The sequence below is a fragment of the Tinamus guttatus genome, unplaced genomic scaffold (genome assembly GCF_059628265.1).
Source record: "Tinamus guttatus ecotype Peru unplaced genomic scaffold, ASM5962826v1 Tinamus_guttatus_pri_ptg000602l, whole genome shotgun sequence".
Lineage (NCBI taxonomy): Eukaryota > Metazoa > Chordata > Aves > Tinamiformes > Tinamidae > Tinamus > Tinamus guttatus.
Window position 1 is genome coordinate 6,952,483 of NW_028289136.1, and position 19,660 is coordinate 6,972,142.

General features: G+C 51.9%; 1 protein-coding gene across 2 annotated transcripts in view; it reads right to left on the minus strand.

Annotated features, from left to right (window-relative positions):
* Positions 1-9,844: 9,844 nt before the first annotated feature.
* FCHSD2 (FCH and double SH3 domains 2) overlaps positions 9,845-19,660 on the minus strand; it is a 91,747-nt gene continuing 81,931 nt past the window's right edge. For both annotated transcript variants that reach the window (XM_088534996.1, XM_088534995.1), the window contains 7 exons: positions 14,498-14,632; positions 14,321-14,404; positions 14,030-14,207; positions 13,134-13,354; positions 12,034-12,163; positions 11,809-11,891; positions 9,845-9,930 (listed from right to left, as the gene is read on the minus strand). In XM_088534996.1, coding sequence (XP_088391122.1) covers positions 9,847-9,930; positions 11,809-11,891; positions 12,034-12,163; positions 13,134-13,354; positions 14,030-14,207; positions 14,321-14,404; positions 14,498-14,632 — 915 coding nt within the window. In that variant the 3' untranslated portion in view covers positions 9,845-9,846. The remainder of the gene's footprint in view (positions 9,931-11,808; positions 11,892-12,033; positions 12,164-13,133; positions 13,355-14,029; positions 14,208-14,320; positions 14,405-14,497; positions 14,633-19,660) is intronic.

Genomic DNA, 19,660 nt, shown 5'->3' on the forward strand with positions numbered 1-19,660 from the left:
GCCGAGACGCCGGCGAGACAGAGCCCGTCGGGAGCCGCTGCGGGATGCCAGGACCTGCAGTCCCATTTGCAAGGCCAGAAGGAATTTGTGTCCCCCTTCCTGGGTCACTTCGTCACCTTCTTAGAATCACGCAATCATTCTGGTAGGAAAAGACCTTCAGGATCACCAAGTCCAACCATGTTCTCCTTGCTGTGTTCAACTCACCTGCCTTGAGCTGGCACCTTCCCCTCGCTCTGGTCCTTTTTGAGATGCAGAAACCCACCCTGATCCCAAGTGTCTCTCCCGTGATCCCAACCCCATCTCCTGTTTCCATTCTCCTTGAGAACAGCTCCTCTCTCTGGCCTCCTGCTATGCTGGTCCCAACAGGTCCCTCCAAGCTCCAAGGAAGTTTGCTTTCCTCCCAGGCGTCACTGTCGCATTGAAAGGTGGCACTTGGGGACCCCACGGTCCCAGTCCTGGTCACAGCAGTGCTGAGCTGAGTTGGGATCATCCGGCCAGACAGCAGTGGCTGCATTTGCGGTCCTTGCTCCAGGGTAACATCGGATATGACCATGGACACTGGCTGGGATGGGGTGGCCAGGACATGGGGACATCTCCATGCAGGGAGCCCTGCCCAGCAGCCTGTTAACCAGGTGCTCCAAGCATTTTTTTTTTAGGAAAAGGCTCTCCCGACCTTAACAAAATCCATCCGTTTGCTCTGTACCGGTTTCCTTTTTGGACTCAAGATACAGGGCAAACTCCAAGCCCTCCCAAAGCGGGAAACATCTACCCGGGATCTTCCTTCTTTTAGGCTGAGGTCACGAAGCCGACGCATTTCTGGATCATTTACCAGGAAAGACACAACATTAGCAAAAAAATCCCAGCCTGGCCCTGCCGTGCAGCGCCTTTTCCATGCCCTATTAAGGAGAAACTATGTGTGGTGTCAGCGTTTCAGGGGCAGCATCCGCAGGCAAAGCCGGGCTCACGCTGCACCCGCGTACAAAGCCGAGGCCTCGATGGCATTGGATCCCCGTGGGAATGTTCCCTATCCCTCAGCAGGCTCGGAAACCGGGAGCGTTTCAGTCCCCTCCACAAATAGGGATGTGGGATTCCTGCGTTGGCTCCCGGGATGAGCCGCAGGCCGGTGCTTGCGGCCCACAGGGATGGAGCCGGCTCAGGTGCGGCCCGGCACAGCGAAGGGCTCCAAGATTTGCTCCGGATTTGCGGAGAGCCCAAGCTCTTTTTTCCAGGGTGCAAAGGGAGCCCTTGCACTGCCATAACCAAAGGACATGGAAGTGGGAACAGGACTGGGAGCCTCAAGGCGGGAGAGCGGGAACAGCGGTGACAGGGATGTAGGCAGCTTCCTGAGGGCCTTTCTCTCCTCTTCCCAAAGCTTATCCGTGTTGGAGCCAGCCCAGCCTGGTGTCCCCGAGCCCTTCAAGCCGGAGTGGCCGTGGATGTGTCCCCACAGCAGTGGCCACGAGAGGGCCACCGTGCTGCGAGGGACGGCGCTGCCTTTGTCCGCAAAATCCTCAGCCTGGAGGCGGCAAAAACATGGAAAACACCCTGGGTATCCCGGGAGGGGGACGGCTGCATCCTGGGACATCCACCTGCAGTGGCCTCGGGGTCCCCCCACCTGCAGGAGCGTCGCGGGTCCCTCGGGATAAATGAGGGCAGTTGGGAAGGGGGTGGCGATCCCAGCCCTGCTCCGGGGCCTGTCCGGCTCCACCGGCGTCCCCAGCAGCACAGACACCCCCAGGCCTCAGTTTCCCCCTCTCTGCAGCATCCAGTCCCCGATCCCAGATCCCACCTGGGGTTTTGCTCCCTTTCCCAGCAGGAACAAACGGAGCAGGGACACGATGGGACGCTGAGGGATTCGGCAGGATTCAGCGCCGGCTTTCCGGGGAAAACAGCTCCGAGCAGCCTGCGGAATCCGGGGCCGCGCTGCCTCCCACAGCTCCTTTCATTCCCCAGACAGGGACATGGTTTATGGCAGCCGGAGCCCATTGAACAGCCTCGGTGAAGCCGGTGCCGCTGCGTTTTCACCCCGGGAATCTGGCTGCTGTTCAGAGCATCCCAGAGGGCCCCACGGCAGCTTCCCCACTTCCTCGGCCTGATGCATTTTGGAAATCTCGCAGCCATCCCTCTGGGAATGCTTGGAAGTGTCTGGACACCTCCCTGCACGGTGGCAGCAGTGGGTCTGGGGCCGAGAGCAGCCGTATTTTGAGGGAATATCTTTTATTTTTTGCAGCACATGGGCCCCAAACCATCTCGTCTGGAGCCAGCCCGCGTCTCCAGCCCAAAAAACACCAAAAAACGGTGGCCAAGGGTGACGCTCCGAGCTCAGCCCGCGTCCTCCGCCTTTTCCTACGAGATCCCGAGATCCGGAGGAGAAACCCACCCAAATGGGCCATTTCACCAGAGGCGCCGCCGACTTCCTGAATTTTGGCCATGGAAGAGAAAACCCAGAGCAGGGATGGACAGGACGAGCTAGTTGGGACGAAATGAATGGAGACAGATCCTGGAAAGTAATTCGAGTGGAGAGATGAGGAATGGCGAGCGCCAGTTGTAAAGTCTGCCTCCGATGGGAGTTTTATTGCAGGAGCCCCAGTACTGTGGTTTATTGCTGCCGTCGGAGCAGCTGCTACTGTTCGAGCTCAAATGGATGTTGTAAATCCCCTTGGTGACTTGCTCGTGACTCCGGCAGCTTCGGGAAAGCTCCGGAGAAACGGGCCAGGAGGGAAAGGCAGCTCTGGAAAAGCACCTGTGGCTTTGCAGCGGCACCATCCAAAGCCAAGCAGGGCCCGGACCGGGATGGATGAGTGTGGAAATGCGACCGACAATCCCAAATCCAGCACAATCCTGGCCTGTTACCTCTGGAAAATCCAATAAACACCCGTCGACGTCTTAGTGCCCATTCCCGACGGCTTTGGCCTCGCCGGCGCTTTCCTCTGGGCGCCTGCCCCTGTAAAAAAGATTTTGCTTCATTGCCTGGATTCACTTAGAGGCCTTTAAATGAGTTAGTGAATAATTTATCCTTCCTCTATAAGCAGCAAACGCAAGAAGGGCGCCCGATGTGCTGCTCAGCTGCAAATTGTCCTGCTCTTTACTATTTAATGAGGCTGCTGGCGGAGGTCATTCCAAGAGCTCGCGCCCTGGCTCTTGCTTTCCCGGGAATTTCGAGGAGCATCGCTCCAAACCTGGCTTTTGCACTGCTTTATATGGAGAAATTGAGAGCAGGGAAGGGAAATGGCCCCAAGTGGCTTTTCTTCCACCATCTCCTCGGGCTGCTTTTTATTTTCAGGCCTGAGGGGCAGATTTTTTTACAAAAATACATCCGGAAAAGCTCCATCTACTTTCTCCCCACTGGGCTGCTACCTGCAGCCTTAAGCTCTTTTCTGCGCTGGGTAATGAGGTGATTAAAAGCAATTATTACAGCAGGAAAAAATCGACGCCGGGAAATCACCCCCCTTGGATGTTCCTTGGAAAGACACCGTGTTGCATTGGAGACGACGGGACCCGGGCGCCTTGGGAACGGGGGTGAATGCTAGTCTGGCACCGTAGCAGGTTTTAAGTGACTAAACGGCCTCTTTTTCTCCTATTTTTTTTGCAGTTGGTACAGGACTGTGGAGCAGCCCAGCCCGTGGGGCATCAGATCCCTCAGGTTTTTCCATCTGGCTGCTCCCTGCGCGAGCAGCCTGGCTGATTCGCTATGGGATAGGACAGGAAGGTTGGATCCAGCCGGCACCCAGTCCTGGTGAGTAAAACCGAGCAGCACTTTGTGCAGCCTTAAAAACCCACCTTGTTTTGCACAGAATCCCAGAGAGGCTGAGGGTGGCAGGGAGCTCTCGGGATCCCCCCGTGCAGCCCCTGCTCCCGCAGGGACACCCAGAGCACGGGGCACCCGGGCGCATCCAGGCGGGTTGGAGATCTCCAGAGCAGGAGACTCCACAGCCTCTCTGGGCAGCCTGTGCCAGGGCTCCGGCACCCTCACACCAAGGAAGTTCTTCCTCACATGGACATGGAGCTGCCTGGGCTTCAGCTTGGCCCCGGCACCCCTTGTCCTGGCACCGGCCACCACCCAGGAGAGTTTGGCCCCGTCCTCCCTGCACTCTCCCCTCAGGTCCTTGTCCATGTTGGTCACATCCCTCTCAGGCTGCTCCTCTCCAGGCTGGACAGGCCCCGCTCGCTCCGTCCTTCCTCATAATCATTTTCCTCATAATTTATGAGTCTTTCCCCATAATTTCTTTTTGCGCTATCACGGGTGAGCGACAAAGCCCCGAATAAAACTCAAGCTGCACCAACAGCCTGTGCGTAACGAGGTCATCAAACAGCAGACACCGAGGGGAGCTGACGTGAAGTTGGCCAAAATCAGACAATTAAATCGCTGTCAATCCGGGCGCTCCGTCAACGGAGCCGCCTCCCACGCGGCTTCATAGACCCGAACCCCGTCGTGCTGCAGACTGAGGAGGGTTGAGGGGGTTTAACAGGAGTCTGGGAAGATGGAGGGTTGCTTTTTTTTACCCTGTGTGGGCAAGGCAGGGTGGACACCAATATTCCCTGGGTTGGGATGGGGCTGGAGCTGCTCCCAAACCAGCCCTGAGGTGAGAACAAAACCCGGTCCCTCCAAAGCAGCCAGCAGCAGCGACCAGGAGGCTCCTCGTTTGAGCACAAGGTTATTTTCTAGGACGTGAACCAGAGAGAGCCACGGGGAGGGAAGAGCCACCTGAGCAGAATGCTAAAGCGGAGCCTCCACTTGGCCCCCTGCTCCGTTTTGATCTTTTAAAAACAGCTCCAAAGGAAAGAGGAGCTGAAACCAGTGCGAGCCCTTGCGAGCAGCTGTTTGGGAAATGAGCAGTTTCAGCAAAAATACCAGCTGTCTGCCATGCAGAGAGCTCTCCTTTCCACCGCTGCAGCCATGCCCTTCTCTGCCTAAAACACTCGAGCGGCAACGCAACTTTGGTGGGAGCTGAGAAATAAATGACAAGTGTTTACCAAGCTGGCTTTTCCATAGGAATAACCCACTTAACACGCTAGAATTATCCCCCCCGACGTCTGGCTGGGCCTTCACATCAATAAATGGGCTCCTCAGCCTGGGATTAGCTCGGTGGGACCATTTCAAAAGCAGCAGCGGCGGCTCCGGCAGCTGAATTAACCCGGGATCCCCGCGTTATCCCACAGCCATCGCGCCCAGAGCAGAGATGCTTAAAATGAGGCATTTCTGTTTGACTCTAACGTGTCAAAAACCCCACAAATCTGCAGTTTGTTTGGAATGGAACTGCACAGAATTGTGTGCAACCTGTTTGAGGTGCCCCTGCTTGGGGAACAGGACCAGGCGACCCCAATGGCCACTTCCAACCTCAACCCTTCTCTGATCCACAGTATTTTTGCTCAACCCCGAGTTCTCTTGTGACAACTGAGATGGAGACGTTGCAAGTTGGACGCTGCATCCCCAAAGAGTCCCTTGATCCCTGGAGAAGTCCCCGCCGACGGCAAAGCCCAGCAGTTCTCAAGCCTAGCTGGATACCGAGGGCATCAACTCCAGCTCTTTCCCCAGGCTTTGCCAAATCAGCATTGGAGCTGATTTCTAGCACCAGAGCTACACAGACGGGCAACACTTGCTCCTAGGCCTGCAGGAACAAAAGTGAACCCATCACACGCACACTGAGTGTCTCTAACCCAGTCACCAGGGTGTTCCAGGGTTCTTGGGCCAGCACAGGGTGTCCTGAAGCTGCTTTGTCACCAGCCTGTGGCCTCTGACAGCCTCCTACACCTTCCTGGCCAAGCAAGGGTCACTGTCTGGCCCTGCTCCTGCTCCCCTGCCCAGAAAGGCTGCTCGGATCCTTTCACTGAAGCTGCTGGAAGTCCATGCACTCCCCGGCTTCCCCCGGTCTTCCTTCCTAATTCTCCTCCTTGGAATTTTCTCTTCCAGCATGGGAACACACTCCAGCTGCTGGAGCGCTGCCTCCCAGCTCCAACATCCCCCCTAGCCCTCGTGTTCTTCGGCCTCGGTCCCCTCTTCGTCACTTCTCCCCCTTCGCTGCTCACTCACATGGAGCTGCCCTTCCTGCTTCTTTGGAAGGAGGAAGCAGCAGGAATTTTGGCCATCTTATTTCTGAGAAAAACACCGGTTCTTCTCTTGGAAAGCTGGTTCCACGGAAGCCGAAAGCCTGGAACGTCAAACCAAAAAAGCACGGATAGAAAAACACCCCATGCAGTGGGCAATGCCCTCGTTTACACCAAGACACGAGGTAAACCATGGAATTAGCCACGGAATCGCTACGAGACACCAGAGCTCTGCTTGGAAATTCCCGCCTCCGCGTGGCTCATCATCCAGGTCTGCTCTGGAAGTGAATCCCGAATTAATCCGAGGTTGCTGCTGTTTTCTGTGCACGTCAAAGCCTTCTTGCCCGAGCGTGGTGGTGCCCGCAGAGCCCTGGCTCCAGCGGCGTGAAGGATGGAGGGGAGGGAGGCCCTAGTTTTCCGTGGAATTCCTGAGGCCAGGCGTTTTGTTCAGGACGCAGAGGTGAAAGTGAGCAAGAAAACAAGACAAATAGCTGCACTCCGGGCTTGAAAAAAGCTGCTGTCAGCGCAACAAGACCTGGAAATTCATTTGTCTTTCCTTAAACAATGGAAAAAGGAGCGGCAATTACAGGAGACAAAACGAATTCCCCGGGAGCAGGGGCAGCTGCGCTCGGATTTGCATGGAAAGACAAGAACCTAAACAAACACACTCCGTTAAAAGCAGGGAAAATTCAGGGCTGCGACACAAATCATTCCGAAAGCGGAGGGCGCTGCGCGGGCAACCTGCTAATTCCTGGGTTTATCTTTGCCACAGGTAAATCTTTCTCCATGTCGCTTTGCAGGGAATTGAATCCCGGGGAAACTGCGGATTTGCTGGATCACACCTAGGGATTAGAGCAAGGAACTCGGGAGAGGACAGAGGACCAAGAGTCTCCTCCATCCTCGAGTGTCCTGGAGCAGAAACGGTCAGTGCGAATGTGAGAGGATGCTCAAACCCAAACCTGCAAAGTGAGCTCCAGCCGTCACTTCCATTGGCAGCGGATCCCGAGGGAATTTTGGTCTGAAATGCTACATTTAGGTGCAAAAAGAAGGCCTTGGCCTGCAGGTCTGAGGTGGAATCGCTTTGACCTTGGGCATGAGGATGAAGTACTGAAAAGGCAACCCCGAGATCCCCACAGGGCCTTTATTTATTGCCAGTCCCCAGTCCTCTGAGCACGGGGAAGACGCGGGTAAAAAGACAGGGAAAGGGGGAATTTAGCACAGGAAGAGGCTGCGGGAGGTCAGGGGCGAAAAACAAACTGTGGAATTTGCCGTGAGCGCTGGAAATAAAAGATTAAAGATCAAACCTGGCACCGCAGAGCTGCCCCGAGCATATTGAGCAATTATGATAACTTTGTCACCTCATTTTGCCTCATTTTGCTCCTCATAAATATCACCTCGAAGGGAGGCTACTTGCAGCGCCCGCATAAGGGTCATCCCGAGCAGGAGGTTCAAATTGCTCCGTAGAAGAGCAGAGCACCAAAACGACACCCCCAAAACCTCCCTTATAGCTTTAGCCCAGTTGCAGTTAGCTATATAGCCTATTAACATATATATTATATATAATTCCATCCCCCTTGGCTGCAGAACCGAGCCCCGAGCACATCTTCCAATGCCATTTTCCCCTGGGCGCAGCCGTGTTTTACGTCACGGCACCCCCACGGGTTTAGTTCCACTTTTCTTTTTATTATTCAACTTTTTATACATAATAAATACAAACTTTTTACAGCCAATATAAAGAAAGCATTTGCACCTATGCTTTCAGTGTACTGACGCTGTACACGATGATACGTCGATACATGCCCTGTATGAAGAAATCATAGTTAAAAAGGAGGCATATTTTTACAACTTTTCTTCTTTTTTTTTTTCTTTTTAAATAAAATTAGCAGCTCTTACAGAAAATATTTTCAAATACAACTAAAAGAGACTTATTAAATAACACTTTCGGAATTTGGAAAGTTCCAGGTGTGAAGGACACAGGAAAACTGGCCAAAGAAATCGGACGTGAACGTTATGGCAACGCTGGCGTTTTCTTCTGCGCGGCGAAGCTTGCAAAAGGTTTGCGAGCAGTTAAATCTTTTTAAAAACATTTTTTTTTGTCTTTTTTTCTTTTTTTTTTAAACTTAAGAACAAGTTTGATAAACACATAAAAAGACCTCGAACAGATCAACAGGACAAGAGGTGCAAAAGAACGAAGAACGTGGACCCCGTGGGAAGGAGGTTGGCGGCGCAGCCTGCGCTGGGCTTGATGAGTTTATGTGCAAAGTTGATGAGAAAAAATCTTGTTGGATGATTGTGGTTTGTAAATGCAGCCTCAAAAATAGCCCTTGTTAGTAAACTAAAGGGAGAAAATGCACCGGCTTGCGGAAAAGGAACAACAGAGAAAGAGGTGAACGCTAAGAGCGCGTTCAACATAACCCGGGTCACGGCTGGAAGAACCCACAGATCTGTGATGCTTTTTAATTGAAGCTTTGATCCGACACTCTTCTGGGAATAATTTGGTGATCGCACATAGGGAAACCTGCTGTCACCTCTCCCCTCTCCCCTGGCCATTGTTCTTCGTGTTACGACGCCGAAAACCCTCTTCCCTCTTCTGTTAAATGAACAAAAAAAGAACGTTTCCTTCTCAGAGATCTCCAATTTCAGATTAGCTTGGAAATTCTTTTACTCCCTCTTTCTCGCCTAGGAGTAACTCCACAGCGTAGACTGTTACCTTCCTCTTGGCCACAGAGGTGGCCCAAGGGCTTGAAAGAAACCAGAGATTTTCTTGCTTCCCTGGATTTGGCTATTCCATGGGTTTCGCACGGGAAAACGCTACACCCAATGCCCAAACTCTGCAATGCACGTCAATAGGCTAAATGCAACTTCTAACTCTAGCCAGATGTTCTGGGGACAAAGATATACTGCTAATGTGGGATAATAAAAGGACACGGCAATAACTGGGGTAAGAGGGACCCGAGGACTTAAAAAAAATCAAAAAGCCAAAATCTGCTAAGGCAAAAAAAAAAAAAAAAAGAAGCTCAATTTCCAGATCTAGACAAAAATCTCGCTTACTTTTCTACCAGTTGGTTTATGCTATGGAACAAGATGTTGCTACTAATTCAGCACCTCTGTATTAGATACTCTATTACTAAATGTACTGCATAAATATTAATACAAAGAACATTTAGTTCTGCTTAACTGTTACTCATCGACGAGGTGTGCATTAATCGAATCAACGCCATACGACCCGCATCGCTTCTCCTTAGACGATTATGTTCCTTTTCCTTCCTTCTGCAAGGGGATTAAAGAGGAGCCAGCCTCTCCTTATACTCCAGTTCCCTTTTTCATTCCCGAAGATCTGATTAATTGCTAATCAGACAAGTAATGCTACTCGAAGGATTGACAATCTTGAACACATTCCTATGGCAACAGTAATATACTGTACTAATGCACGTGATATAAGGATGCTATGACTATGTTGCATGAGGGAGGCTCTTCCCGAAGCCTCCGTATAAAAAACGACCGCGTTGGGCCGAGAGAGCAGCCCGCTCCGAGGCGACTCCCTGCTCGGCCCCGCGTGGCTTGTGCTGAGAGAGGCAGAATGCTATATACAAATCAAATCGCATCAAAACAACCACCAAAAAAAAGGCACGAAATAGCCATGACTGTGGGAAGGAGTCCACCGCGTCACCGTCACATCAAATCCTCCCTATCTCTTGCTCTAGGAAAAGTCTTCATCATGCAAAGGTGCCTAAAAACGAAGAGCGACCAAATCCCCGGCTTGGTCCTGATTGTGGCCCTCCTGCGTGGCGGCGCTGGCGCTTACACCAGGGTGATTTCCACGTCCTCGATCTTCTCCGTGGGCCGGCGCTGATGCTGCGTCGGGGGCGGCGGAGCCGCTCGCACCTGAAAGGGCCAAAACCAGCGCGGAGCCATGAGAAAAATCCCTGAATCCCAGTGAGCCGCTGGAGCAAAGCTGGGCCCGTGGCCACGCGCGCCGAGATGCTGCCCACGGGCGTCATAGTAACATTAAATACAACTATATCATAGAATCACAGAATGCTGAAGGTTGGAAGGGACCTCTCAAGGTCATCTAGTCCAACCCCCTGCACACGCAGGGTCACCTAGAGCACGTGGCACAGGACTGCGTCCAAGCGGGTTTGGAAGATCTCCAGAGAAGGAGACTCCACAACCTCTCTGGGCAGCCTGTTCCAGTGCTCTGGCACCCTCACTGGGAAGGAATTTTTCCTTAAGTTCCTGTGGAACTTATGGTGCTTCAGTTTGTGGCCATTTCCTCTAGTTCTGTCGGTGGCCACCAGTGAAAAGAGGCCAGCACCATCCTCCTCACTGCCTCCCTTGAGGTACTTCTAGACACTATGGAGGCAGATGAGGTGTTTGCGCTGCCCGGAGCAGTGAGAGCAGCCAGGGATCAACCCAGAGGGATCTTTGGACCCTGCATCGAGTGCTGGGAGCTGAGGCCACCTTAGCCTGGGGCTCGTCCCCCAGCAGGGACATCTCATGTGGGATCCCCCATGAGATCCCAAACCCGGATCCGAAACCTGATGCTCTTTCCACATCCCCGGGGGTTTTACTGCTCCTGCCGGAGCTCGGCACCAACTTAGGACGTTTCCAGGAGACGCCGCAGCGACTCGCCAGGAAAAACATCCCCTGCGGAGGCCGGAGCGGCCGCGCGAGCCCGGCCGGAGCCGGCGCTTCCAGCGGGAGCCCGGTGGGATCCCAGCAAACGCCACGGCGGGTTTGAAGCCGGAATAAGTTAACGTGCAGCCGGCTCTGATCGATCCCTGGTGACCCAGCCCTGCCTCTGCCTCGGGTGTTTGGATGGATAAGGATGGATAAGGATGGATAAGGATGGATAAGGTCGACTCAGGGGTGTTTGGCAGAGACCCGCGGGCTCTACCTATGCGACCAAGAGGGATCAGGTGCAGGGACACAAAATGCTTTTCCCGCAGCGTTGCTATTCCCTGACAACACTAGGAAATTACAGCTGGCAAATCCTGCTGTGATTTGATTTAGGGCTTTGAAACCCTCAGAAATTCAGTTTAAAATTAACCCTGGTGGATGGGCTTGGAAAGCGCTAATCGATGAAGATTTTTCCTTCCTTTTTCTTTTTGTGTGGCCAAATCTCTGCTTTTCAGCAGCGAAGACCCACAAAACAACGGATCTTGTCGCTGGGTTTAATCTGCAACGCTCCCACCAGGGGTTTTACAACAACCTCAGCCCTGGCTGCAGGGGAGCCCTGAAGATTTAACACCTCTTTTTTACTTCTCTTTAGGGGATATTAAGGGGTTGACACCTCTGTAAGGTGGGTAAAGAAGGGAATCTCCCAGTGCTTGGAAAGACTGGCACCCAAAGCCTCTTGTGGGCCATCGGCAGAGTTGGAAAAACGTCCTCCCTGGTTAGATTTCCCGTTCACGTGTCTCGTGCAGAGACACACGGATATCAAAGCTATAAAAGCAGGTACAGGAGCGACAGGGAACAGGGGATTCAAGGTCACCTTTAACACACGCCTTGGTGTTTCAGCAAGGGCAGCCCTGTTTCGCTCGGGTGTTCCCTCACCTCACGGAGCTCTCCTGTTTTATTCCACGTGCAGGGAATAGAGCTTTCCTCAAGCCGTTCCCTTGGGACCCTGCGTTTGGGGCAGCTGCGTTTGCAGACCGTAGAGCGAAGCTTTCCGGTGCGCTGCCCGAATTCCTCTGGGGATTTCCCCGGGATGGGCACAGCGCTGCCTGCGGGATCAGCAGCACAGCCACAGCCCCAACTTACCGGCCGCAGTTTTCCATAGGAACCCTCGGGAGGGAGTCGTGGAGGCTGCGAGAATCCCGGGGACTCCGAACTGAAGCTGTTTTCTGAAAGATCAACCACAAACAGGCTGTTTGCTACTGCTGCGCTAGCCTTAGGCTGCCAAGAAATCCCCTTTTTTCCTTAGGAAACGTGGAAAATCTACACTGAAGGTACAGCCGGCGTGTTTGGCACGGCAAACTTTCCTACCGTTGGTGGATGGTGATCGGGGGAAGAACTGGGAGCCTCTTTTGTCGGGGCTGGGGTAGGGGCTGGCGGGCGGCTGGTCGTAGAGCGGCAGCGGCGGCAGCGCGTTGTTGGCCTTCGGCGTTGGGGAAACCTGCGTTGGAAAGAGGGAGCTGCTGCCAAAACCCCTGCTCCTCGGCGCTTCCTCCCAGCACACTGACACAGAGCGAGTTATCCGGCATTATCCGACGGATTCCTGCCCTCCTAGCAAAAACCTGCCCAAGAAAATTGCTCTCGGGGATGGCTGAGAGAGAAAGCCAAGACACCCAACAGGGACGGTGTTCTTTTTCCATCACAGGTTGCCACTGAGCAAATCTTCATCCTTTCCCAGCTATAATTTAGAGGAGCTTTTTGAAGGTTATCCCAAACCCGTCATTTGGCCAAGATTGCCCCTCCGTGTACGGTCAGAAAACGCTCAGCTCCTGGGGTTTATCACAACACAAGGTTAATACGGGCTCATTAAACACTAACAGAAATGCAGCGGTGCCGTGACCCTCACGGCACCCCCAGTTCTGCCACAGCACCAGGATGGGATGGAAGGCTTTAAAAATTGCACCAAAATGAGGACATTGCAATAGGGTGAGGGACCGGAACAGAATATCCTATTGTGCCCTTCAGAAAATGGGAAGACATAGAATAAAGTATGAAAATATTAAATGAGGATTAAACGAGCCTATAATTCTTTTTGCCAGGCTCTGCTTGGTCTCTCACTCTATGCCATAAATTAATTCTAGGGATTAGATTGTGAATTCTCCCCTTTGGTTACAGCGCTGGGTAATTACGAGGCTAGATAAGAAAGCACAAAATAAAGGTTCATGATATTTTCTTCTTAAACCTGTTCTGATTTTTATTCCCCAAAGAGGAGGCTGATCTTTGCAGCCTTGCAAGACCTCCCCATTTCTTTGTTATCTAAGGTCACATTTTCGTAACATCTGCTACGTTAACAGCCAAAGAAGAAGATGGAGATGGTTAAAGCTCCTTGAAAAGGGTCGACCTCCCCAAAATTAGGTTTTTTAAAGGAAAAGGGTCCAGCAAATTGGGCTCCTGGACCTGCTTTCACACACCTGAATATCTCCAATCCACTGAGTCTCTCCGTTTTGTGCGGCTGTCAGTTCTTCGACCAGCACGGACGGGAACACCCCAACGCGGCCGTTGAATTCCCCTTCCCAAAAGCCGTCGTCGTCTTGATTCTCCTTGTTCAGGATGCGGATGATGGCTCCTTCGGGGAAGGACAGCTCGTCGTCCGTCTGGCCCTCGTAATCATAAAGTGCTTTTACGAAACAGACTGCAGAAAGGGGGAGAGAAGAAAGCAAAATGGGCGTGAGTTGAGGAAAAAAAATACGCCCTGCACATAATCCCTCGCTCATTTTAATTTTCTTTTAGCTTTCTTGAACTTAGCCCAATTCTATGAGATATCCAGGTAAACAATAGAAATTTTTCTTAAAAGCTATAGGATTGAGGGAGCTGGGCCTGTTCAACTGGAGAAGAGAAGGCTGAGAGGGGATCTAATCAGTGTCTAGAAGTACCTCAAGGGAGGCAGTGAGGAGGATGGTGCTGGCCTCTTTTCACTGGTGGCCACCGACAGAACTAGAGGTAATGGCCACAAACTGAAACACCAAAAGTTCCACAGGAACTTAAGGAAAAATTTCTTAACAGTGAGGGTGCCAGAGCACTGGAACAGGCTGCCCAGAGAGGTTGTGGAGTCTCCTTCTCTGGAGATCTTCAAACCCTGCTTGGACGCAGTCCTGTGCCACGTGCTCTAGGTGACCCTGCGTGTGCAGGGGGTTGGACTGGATGACCTCGAGAGGTCCCTTCCAACCTTGAGCATTCCATGATTCTATGATTCTATGGATGAGGAGAGCTGCACTCAGATTCACCCCGAACCCTCACGCGCAACCTTCAAACCCAACCCAGGGGGTTGTTTCCTGCCCCAAACGAACGGGCGATTGAAGGGATTTACCGCTGGCGTCTCCGTTGAGGTTGCCCGAGACGAGGTCGGCCTCCGTGGAGTTATTGGAGGTGTGGGAGCGACTGTCGAGCGCCGCGAGGGACTGCAGCATGCTCAGCAGGCTGCTGGACGTGGGGAACTGCAGGTACTTCTCCGGGACGTAACCCACTTGCCCGGCTTTATTTCGCGCCTGGAAGTAACAGATGGCAAAAAAGTCTCCGCTTTGGAGTTCTTCGGAGCCAAACGCATTTTTCTGCTCCCAAAATGGAACAGTGAAAAATAATTGAGTTCAGCAAACGCTACCTTTACCCAATCTTCCATATCTCCATCTTCAATAACCTCCAAGACCTCGTGCTCCTCGATGGTCAGTTCATCCGGCTGGGAAGCCTGGAGCGGGGGAGATCCCAGGAAAAAGGGGCCGTCAGGTGCCGGGAGCAGCAACGCGGTCCCCGCGGGGGCCTCCCGAGCGCAACCACCAACCTTGTAGGAATAAACAACTTTGCAGGTCAGAGGGTAGTTCCTTAGTGTCCCCGACGGGCTGGAACTGCTGTCGTCGTAGACATCCATGCTGTCCTCAAACTCCTCGCCCTCCTCCTTCTCTGCATCAGCATTAATCTGTTAAAAACACACGGAATTGGTTGTATTATAAAGTAAGAGTCACTCGAGAGACCAAAACAGACATGCATCAGAACGACAATGCAATTCTTTTTTCTATAAAATTATTTTTTTCTATAAAAAATAAGAGGGAAACCAGCACTAGGCAGCAGCCGCCATAGGATTCCCTAGGACATCAGAAAAGCAGGGGAACAAAGTGGCAGGAAAAGAGCTGTGATCAATGTAGGTCTTAATTCCACTGCATTTCTTAATTCAAGAACAGAATTTGTGTTTTAAATACCTCATTGTGAAAAAAACAGCTATTGGAAGCTACAGCTCAACTGCTGGATGACCATAAATATATATATTTTACACAAGACCTGAAATGGTGCCTAATGGTCTTGGAAGATGTTACTGAGTTTGAAGCCTATAGTTTGAAAAAGAGACATTTACAGAGGATTTATGCTATTAAAAACTGCTGCACCTATGGCCAGGAGCTGCGAAATGAAGGTGCAGGGAAATATTTTGGGGAAAAATATCAGTTTCCATCTGGCATCCTTTGCAGCGCAGCCTTGCTGCAGATTATACGAAAAGAAATATTTCGGGAAAGAATTATGATTCGGAACTATAAAAGTCTGAATAAAAGCCGAAGTCGACCTGCTGGAAATACAAGTTTCTGTAAATGCAGCTTGGGCACCGCTGACGTGAGCGGTTTCTTTGGCCCCGTGCCTGGATGAAACTTGGAATCAACATTTTATCTCCCTTGAAAGCAGACAAGCCCTTAAAGCAAGGGCACGGCTCCAGATGTGTGCCACCTCCCCAGGGATTCCTCCTTCTAATTTGCAGCAAATCCTCAGGAAAAGTGCACGGCCGATGAATGGGAGCGAGTTAGGCTCAGAGCAGATCTCCATCCTCAGCTCTGAGACAACCCCGGTCTTCTTCTGGGGCAGAACAGCACAAAACGGAACCATTTCCTGCTATCAATTCAGTTTTAAGTTGTAATTTTAGGATAGTCTTCCTAATTCATATGAATTTCCCCCATTTTCATTGAGCTGGGGTTTACATTAGTGCACGCGGATGTTGTAACGAAATAAATTGCTAAATTGCAAAAAAACACCCAAAACCCTACCTGGCTTTGATATATTAATGACTAACTGTAAATTAAGGCAAATTTGTGGGTTTTTCTTTCTCCCCAGTCTCTAACGGGCTTTGGCTGATGCTGCTTCCCCGGAGCCAAAGCCGAAGTTGAGCTGGGAGCGAGAGGAGGCGCCGTGGGAATTCATGGATCACGGCTAGACACACTTGCTCGTAAAACATCTGCTCCTGGTTTTCTAACACGAGGAGGGAAAAAAAACCCTAATTTGCAGCGTGTGGGCTGCTCCCAGCATCTTTCAACAGCTTCGTCTGCACACGCGGAGAGGCAAAGCAGGGCCAGTGACACCAGCCTGTCCCCAAGGCTCTTCTTTCCATGCAGGACGAGGACACGGGCCACAAGGCACCAAGAAAAAGGGAACCCATGGAGGACTGAAGGCAGGTTTCAAAGCGCTGAGACAGCGCGAGTAAGCGTAGGAAGGAGATGTCAATACAGCATTTACTCTGTATTTATAGATTTATCTCATTTTTAATCTGTTTATTTAGATTTTCATCTCCTCCTCATGTTTATCTCCTTTATCTTGCAGATTCGCCACGGGGGAGGCTCAAGACCGGACTCGCCGCCGCTGCCCCGGAGCCCTTCGCTCATCTGTCCCCCATGGGGACACCAACCCCGCGCTGACACCCGACGCCCTCCGTCCCCATTTGGGTGCAGAAGGGGCAGTTCCCCAGGTGGTCCCTGGCCAGGGGCTCCTTCGCTGCTCTTGGATGCCGGAGCAGGAACCCAAGAGCCGCAGGAAACTCTCCCCTTCCCGAGCCGGGCGCATCCAGTTGCACGTTCCCGCCGAAGGGAACATTATTTATGGCTTTGGGAGCCTCCCCAAACATTATTGACTGACTATTACTTAAGTCTGGGTTACTACAAACCATAACGACACTGTTCTCTCCTTCTGGTTGAAGGAATTAGACAACAGTCACCATCGATTCGGTGTCCTCCAGGCCACAGAAGGGTTTCCCAATTCCATTAATATGTAACAGGGCAGCTGCATCAATTCAGCAGAAATTGTTAACTTGTTTTGGCAGCTAGAGCGGAAAAATAACAGCGTTCCCTCCCAAGATGATGCACTTCAGAGTTGTTATTATATCATCATTATATAGGTGATGATATAACCATCTATAACACGTGGTGGATGCCGATTCCTCCAGCGTTGGTGCAAGAGGCCAAGGAAGGACACAGATCCAGCCCTCCGGCCGCTTCCTTATTTATAGCCCATCCAAAGAAAACGCGCTCCAAGTTTTGCACCGGGGTTGGCTCCGGGGCCAAGCGTTGGCGGCTCCGGTGGGACGTGGCGTTGGGAAGGAGCCAACAGGAAGCTGGAGGAAATGGGACAGGAGAAGAGAGGAGGGAAGAAAAACACATGGAAAACACAGCTATGGAGCATGTCCTCCTCTCTCATGCCTAGAAAGGATCGGAGATGAACCAGAGGCCAAGAATTCCTCTGGGCTTGGTGAAGGATGAAACTTGGATCAACTGCAACCTCTAATTTGACTATTAATCATGGGATGGAGCCTACGAAGAGCAGCAACTGCAACGACCTCCACTAAATCCGCTAAGTCCGATCCGATAAATCACCATCCATGTGTTGGAGCTCTGGGTCTAACATCGTGGAAGAAACATCTTGAGCAGAAGAAGCGAAGAGAGGCCATGGGAGCGTCTGTTGAGTCTGCAGCTCCTCTGATGCAAGTGCAGTCAACAGGGATGGAGAAAACCTGTGTTTGAAGAAGACTTCTCTGGAAGGGTTTGTGGGCAAAACCTTTACCCATGACTGGGAAAGCAGCAGGGGAATAAAACACAGAAATGCATGAGGAGGAGCAGGGCTTTGGGGGTGAAAACCGTGCTGAAGGGGCACTTGGTTCCTTCCAGGTGGCCGCCCAAAGGCTTTTCCAAGGTGTTTCCCAAGGTGAAGCCGCCGCGCTCCTGCTCCCAGGGGAGTTTGGGTGTTGCTTAAGAGCAACTGTTTCTGGTTCGGGCATCTGGCAAAACCGTTACAACAAAGCCCAGATCGAGTCATTTTGGCCGAGGATGGAGCCCACAAGAAGGTCTCCAGGTGCAGACCAGGAGCCTCGGGAATCGCCAAGCGCTCGGCCACCCGCTCCGTGCAGCCCCAATCCTGCCCTTTCCTGCAGGCATTTGAGTTTTGCTGGCTCCTGGGGAAGAGCAGCAGCTCGGGCAGCTTTTCCTGCCAAAGGTGACAGCTCCACGTTGCACACCCAAGAGAAAAAGCAACCAAAACAGGGGCTTTTTCAGTACTTCCTGCTTTTTTGCATGGGATTTCTTGCTTCGGGCAGCTGTTTGATGCAGCTCGTGGTGTTTGTTTTCAAAGAGCTCCTCCTTCTGCAGCTGGGGAGGGACGGGGAAGCTTGTTTTTCCTATGAATCACATAAAAATGACTTTCTTCAGAGCTCAGCACTGCTGGCAACGCTCCCCAGGCCGCGCGTGGGAGATGTCGCCAACCGGTTTTGCACATCAGCATCACCAAAACGAGCAGTCCCGTGTGCAGGTGACCATCAAACCAAGTCACCCTGATCCGTGTTGGGCCTCAGGTAGCCTTGGCACCCGTCGGATGGAATTCCAGGCGTCGGAGTGACGTGGGACACAGGGAAGCACATCCTGGCAATGGAATTTAGCAGCTCCAGAAGTTAGCAGCTCCGTGGGTAAAATGCAGCAGTGCTCATATGAATGTTCCAATTTCATCTTCCTATGCTTTTAAGTGAAACTAGATTATTCACACAGGAAAAAGGTGAGGTGCATGGAGGTGCATTACTGCCCCATGCAAATATGGGGCAGTAATTTGCAGGTGAACAGTGGTAAGGTCAAACTGGGACAAATATTTTTGGAAGGACACATCTAATATCCTTAGTTTAATATCTAAGGATATTATCCTTAGATATCCTTAGATGTTAATATCCTTCGATGTGTCCACATGAGTGGACTGCCTGTTTTTCAGAAGCTTTTCACTGATATTTAATGAAACACCTAAGTGTCCAAATCCATATGAAAAAAAAGTTTTCCTGCAGAGATTCACTGCAACCTGCTTCTGAAATACACAAAATCCTCTTAAAAACACGATGTGGGTATGTGTGTTTCTAGACATTTGCAAAAAAAAAATGTGCTTTTCATCCATATAGTCCAGTTAAAACTGTAAACTATTAATGAGTTGCTGAAGATTTGAAGAAATTCACAGGAATATGCAAACATTTTGCTTTTGGGCAATGGCAAAATCAACATCACGGCACTCTCCCAATGTCACAAAAACGACCCCAAAGCAAACCCAGCAGCCCCAAATCCTATTTCCCCGTTTCTTGCATTAAACCGGGACACTGCTCGTCCTTCTGCACTGGGTAGGTTCAGCCACAAGGAGCCTTTTCCCATTAGCTACCGGCCAACGAACGACTCCTGATCTGGATTCTGAGGGGATATTCATGGGGGTCTGTGGGAGCTGCTGCTAGAGTAGAGCCCTGGGGCCCTGGAGGGAGGTTTAACACAGAATCCCAGAATGGTTGGGGTTAGCAGGGCCCTCTCGGGATCCCCCCGTGCAGCCCCTGCTCCAGCAGGGACACCCAGAGCACGGGGCACCCGGGCGCATCCAGGCGGGTTGGAGATCTCCAGAGCAGGAGACTCCACAGCCTCTCTGGGCAGCCTGTGCCAGGGCTCCGGCACCCTCACACCAAGGAAGTTCTTCCTCACATGGACATGGAGCTGCCTGAGCTTCAGCTTGGCCCCGGCACCCCTTGTCCTGGCACCGGCCACCACCCAGGAGAGTTTGGCCCCGTCCTCCCTGCACTCTCCCCTCAGGTCCTTGTCCATGCTGGTCACATCCCTCTCAGGCTGCTCCTCTCCAGGCTGGACAGGCCCCGCTCGCTCAGTCCTTCCTCACACGACGGCTGCTCCGGTCC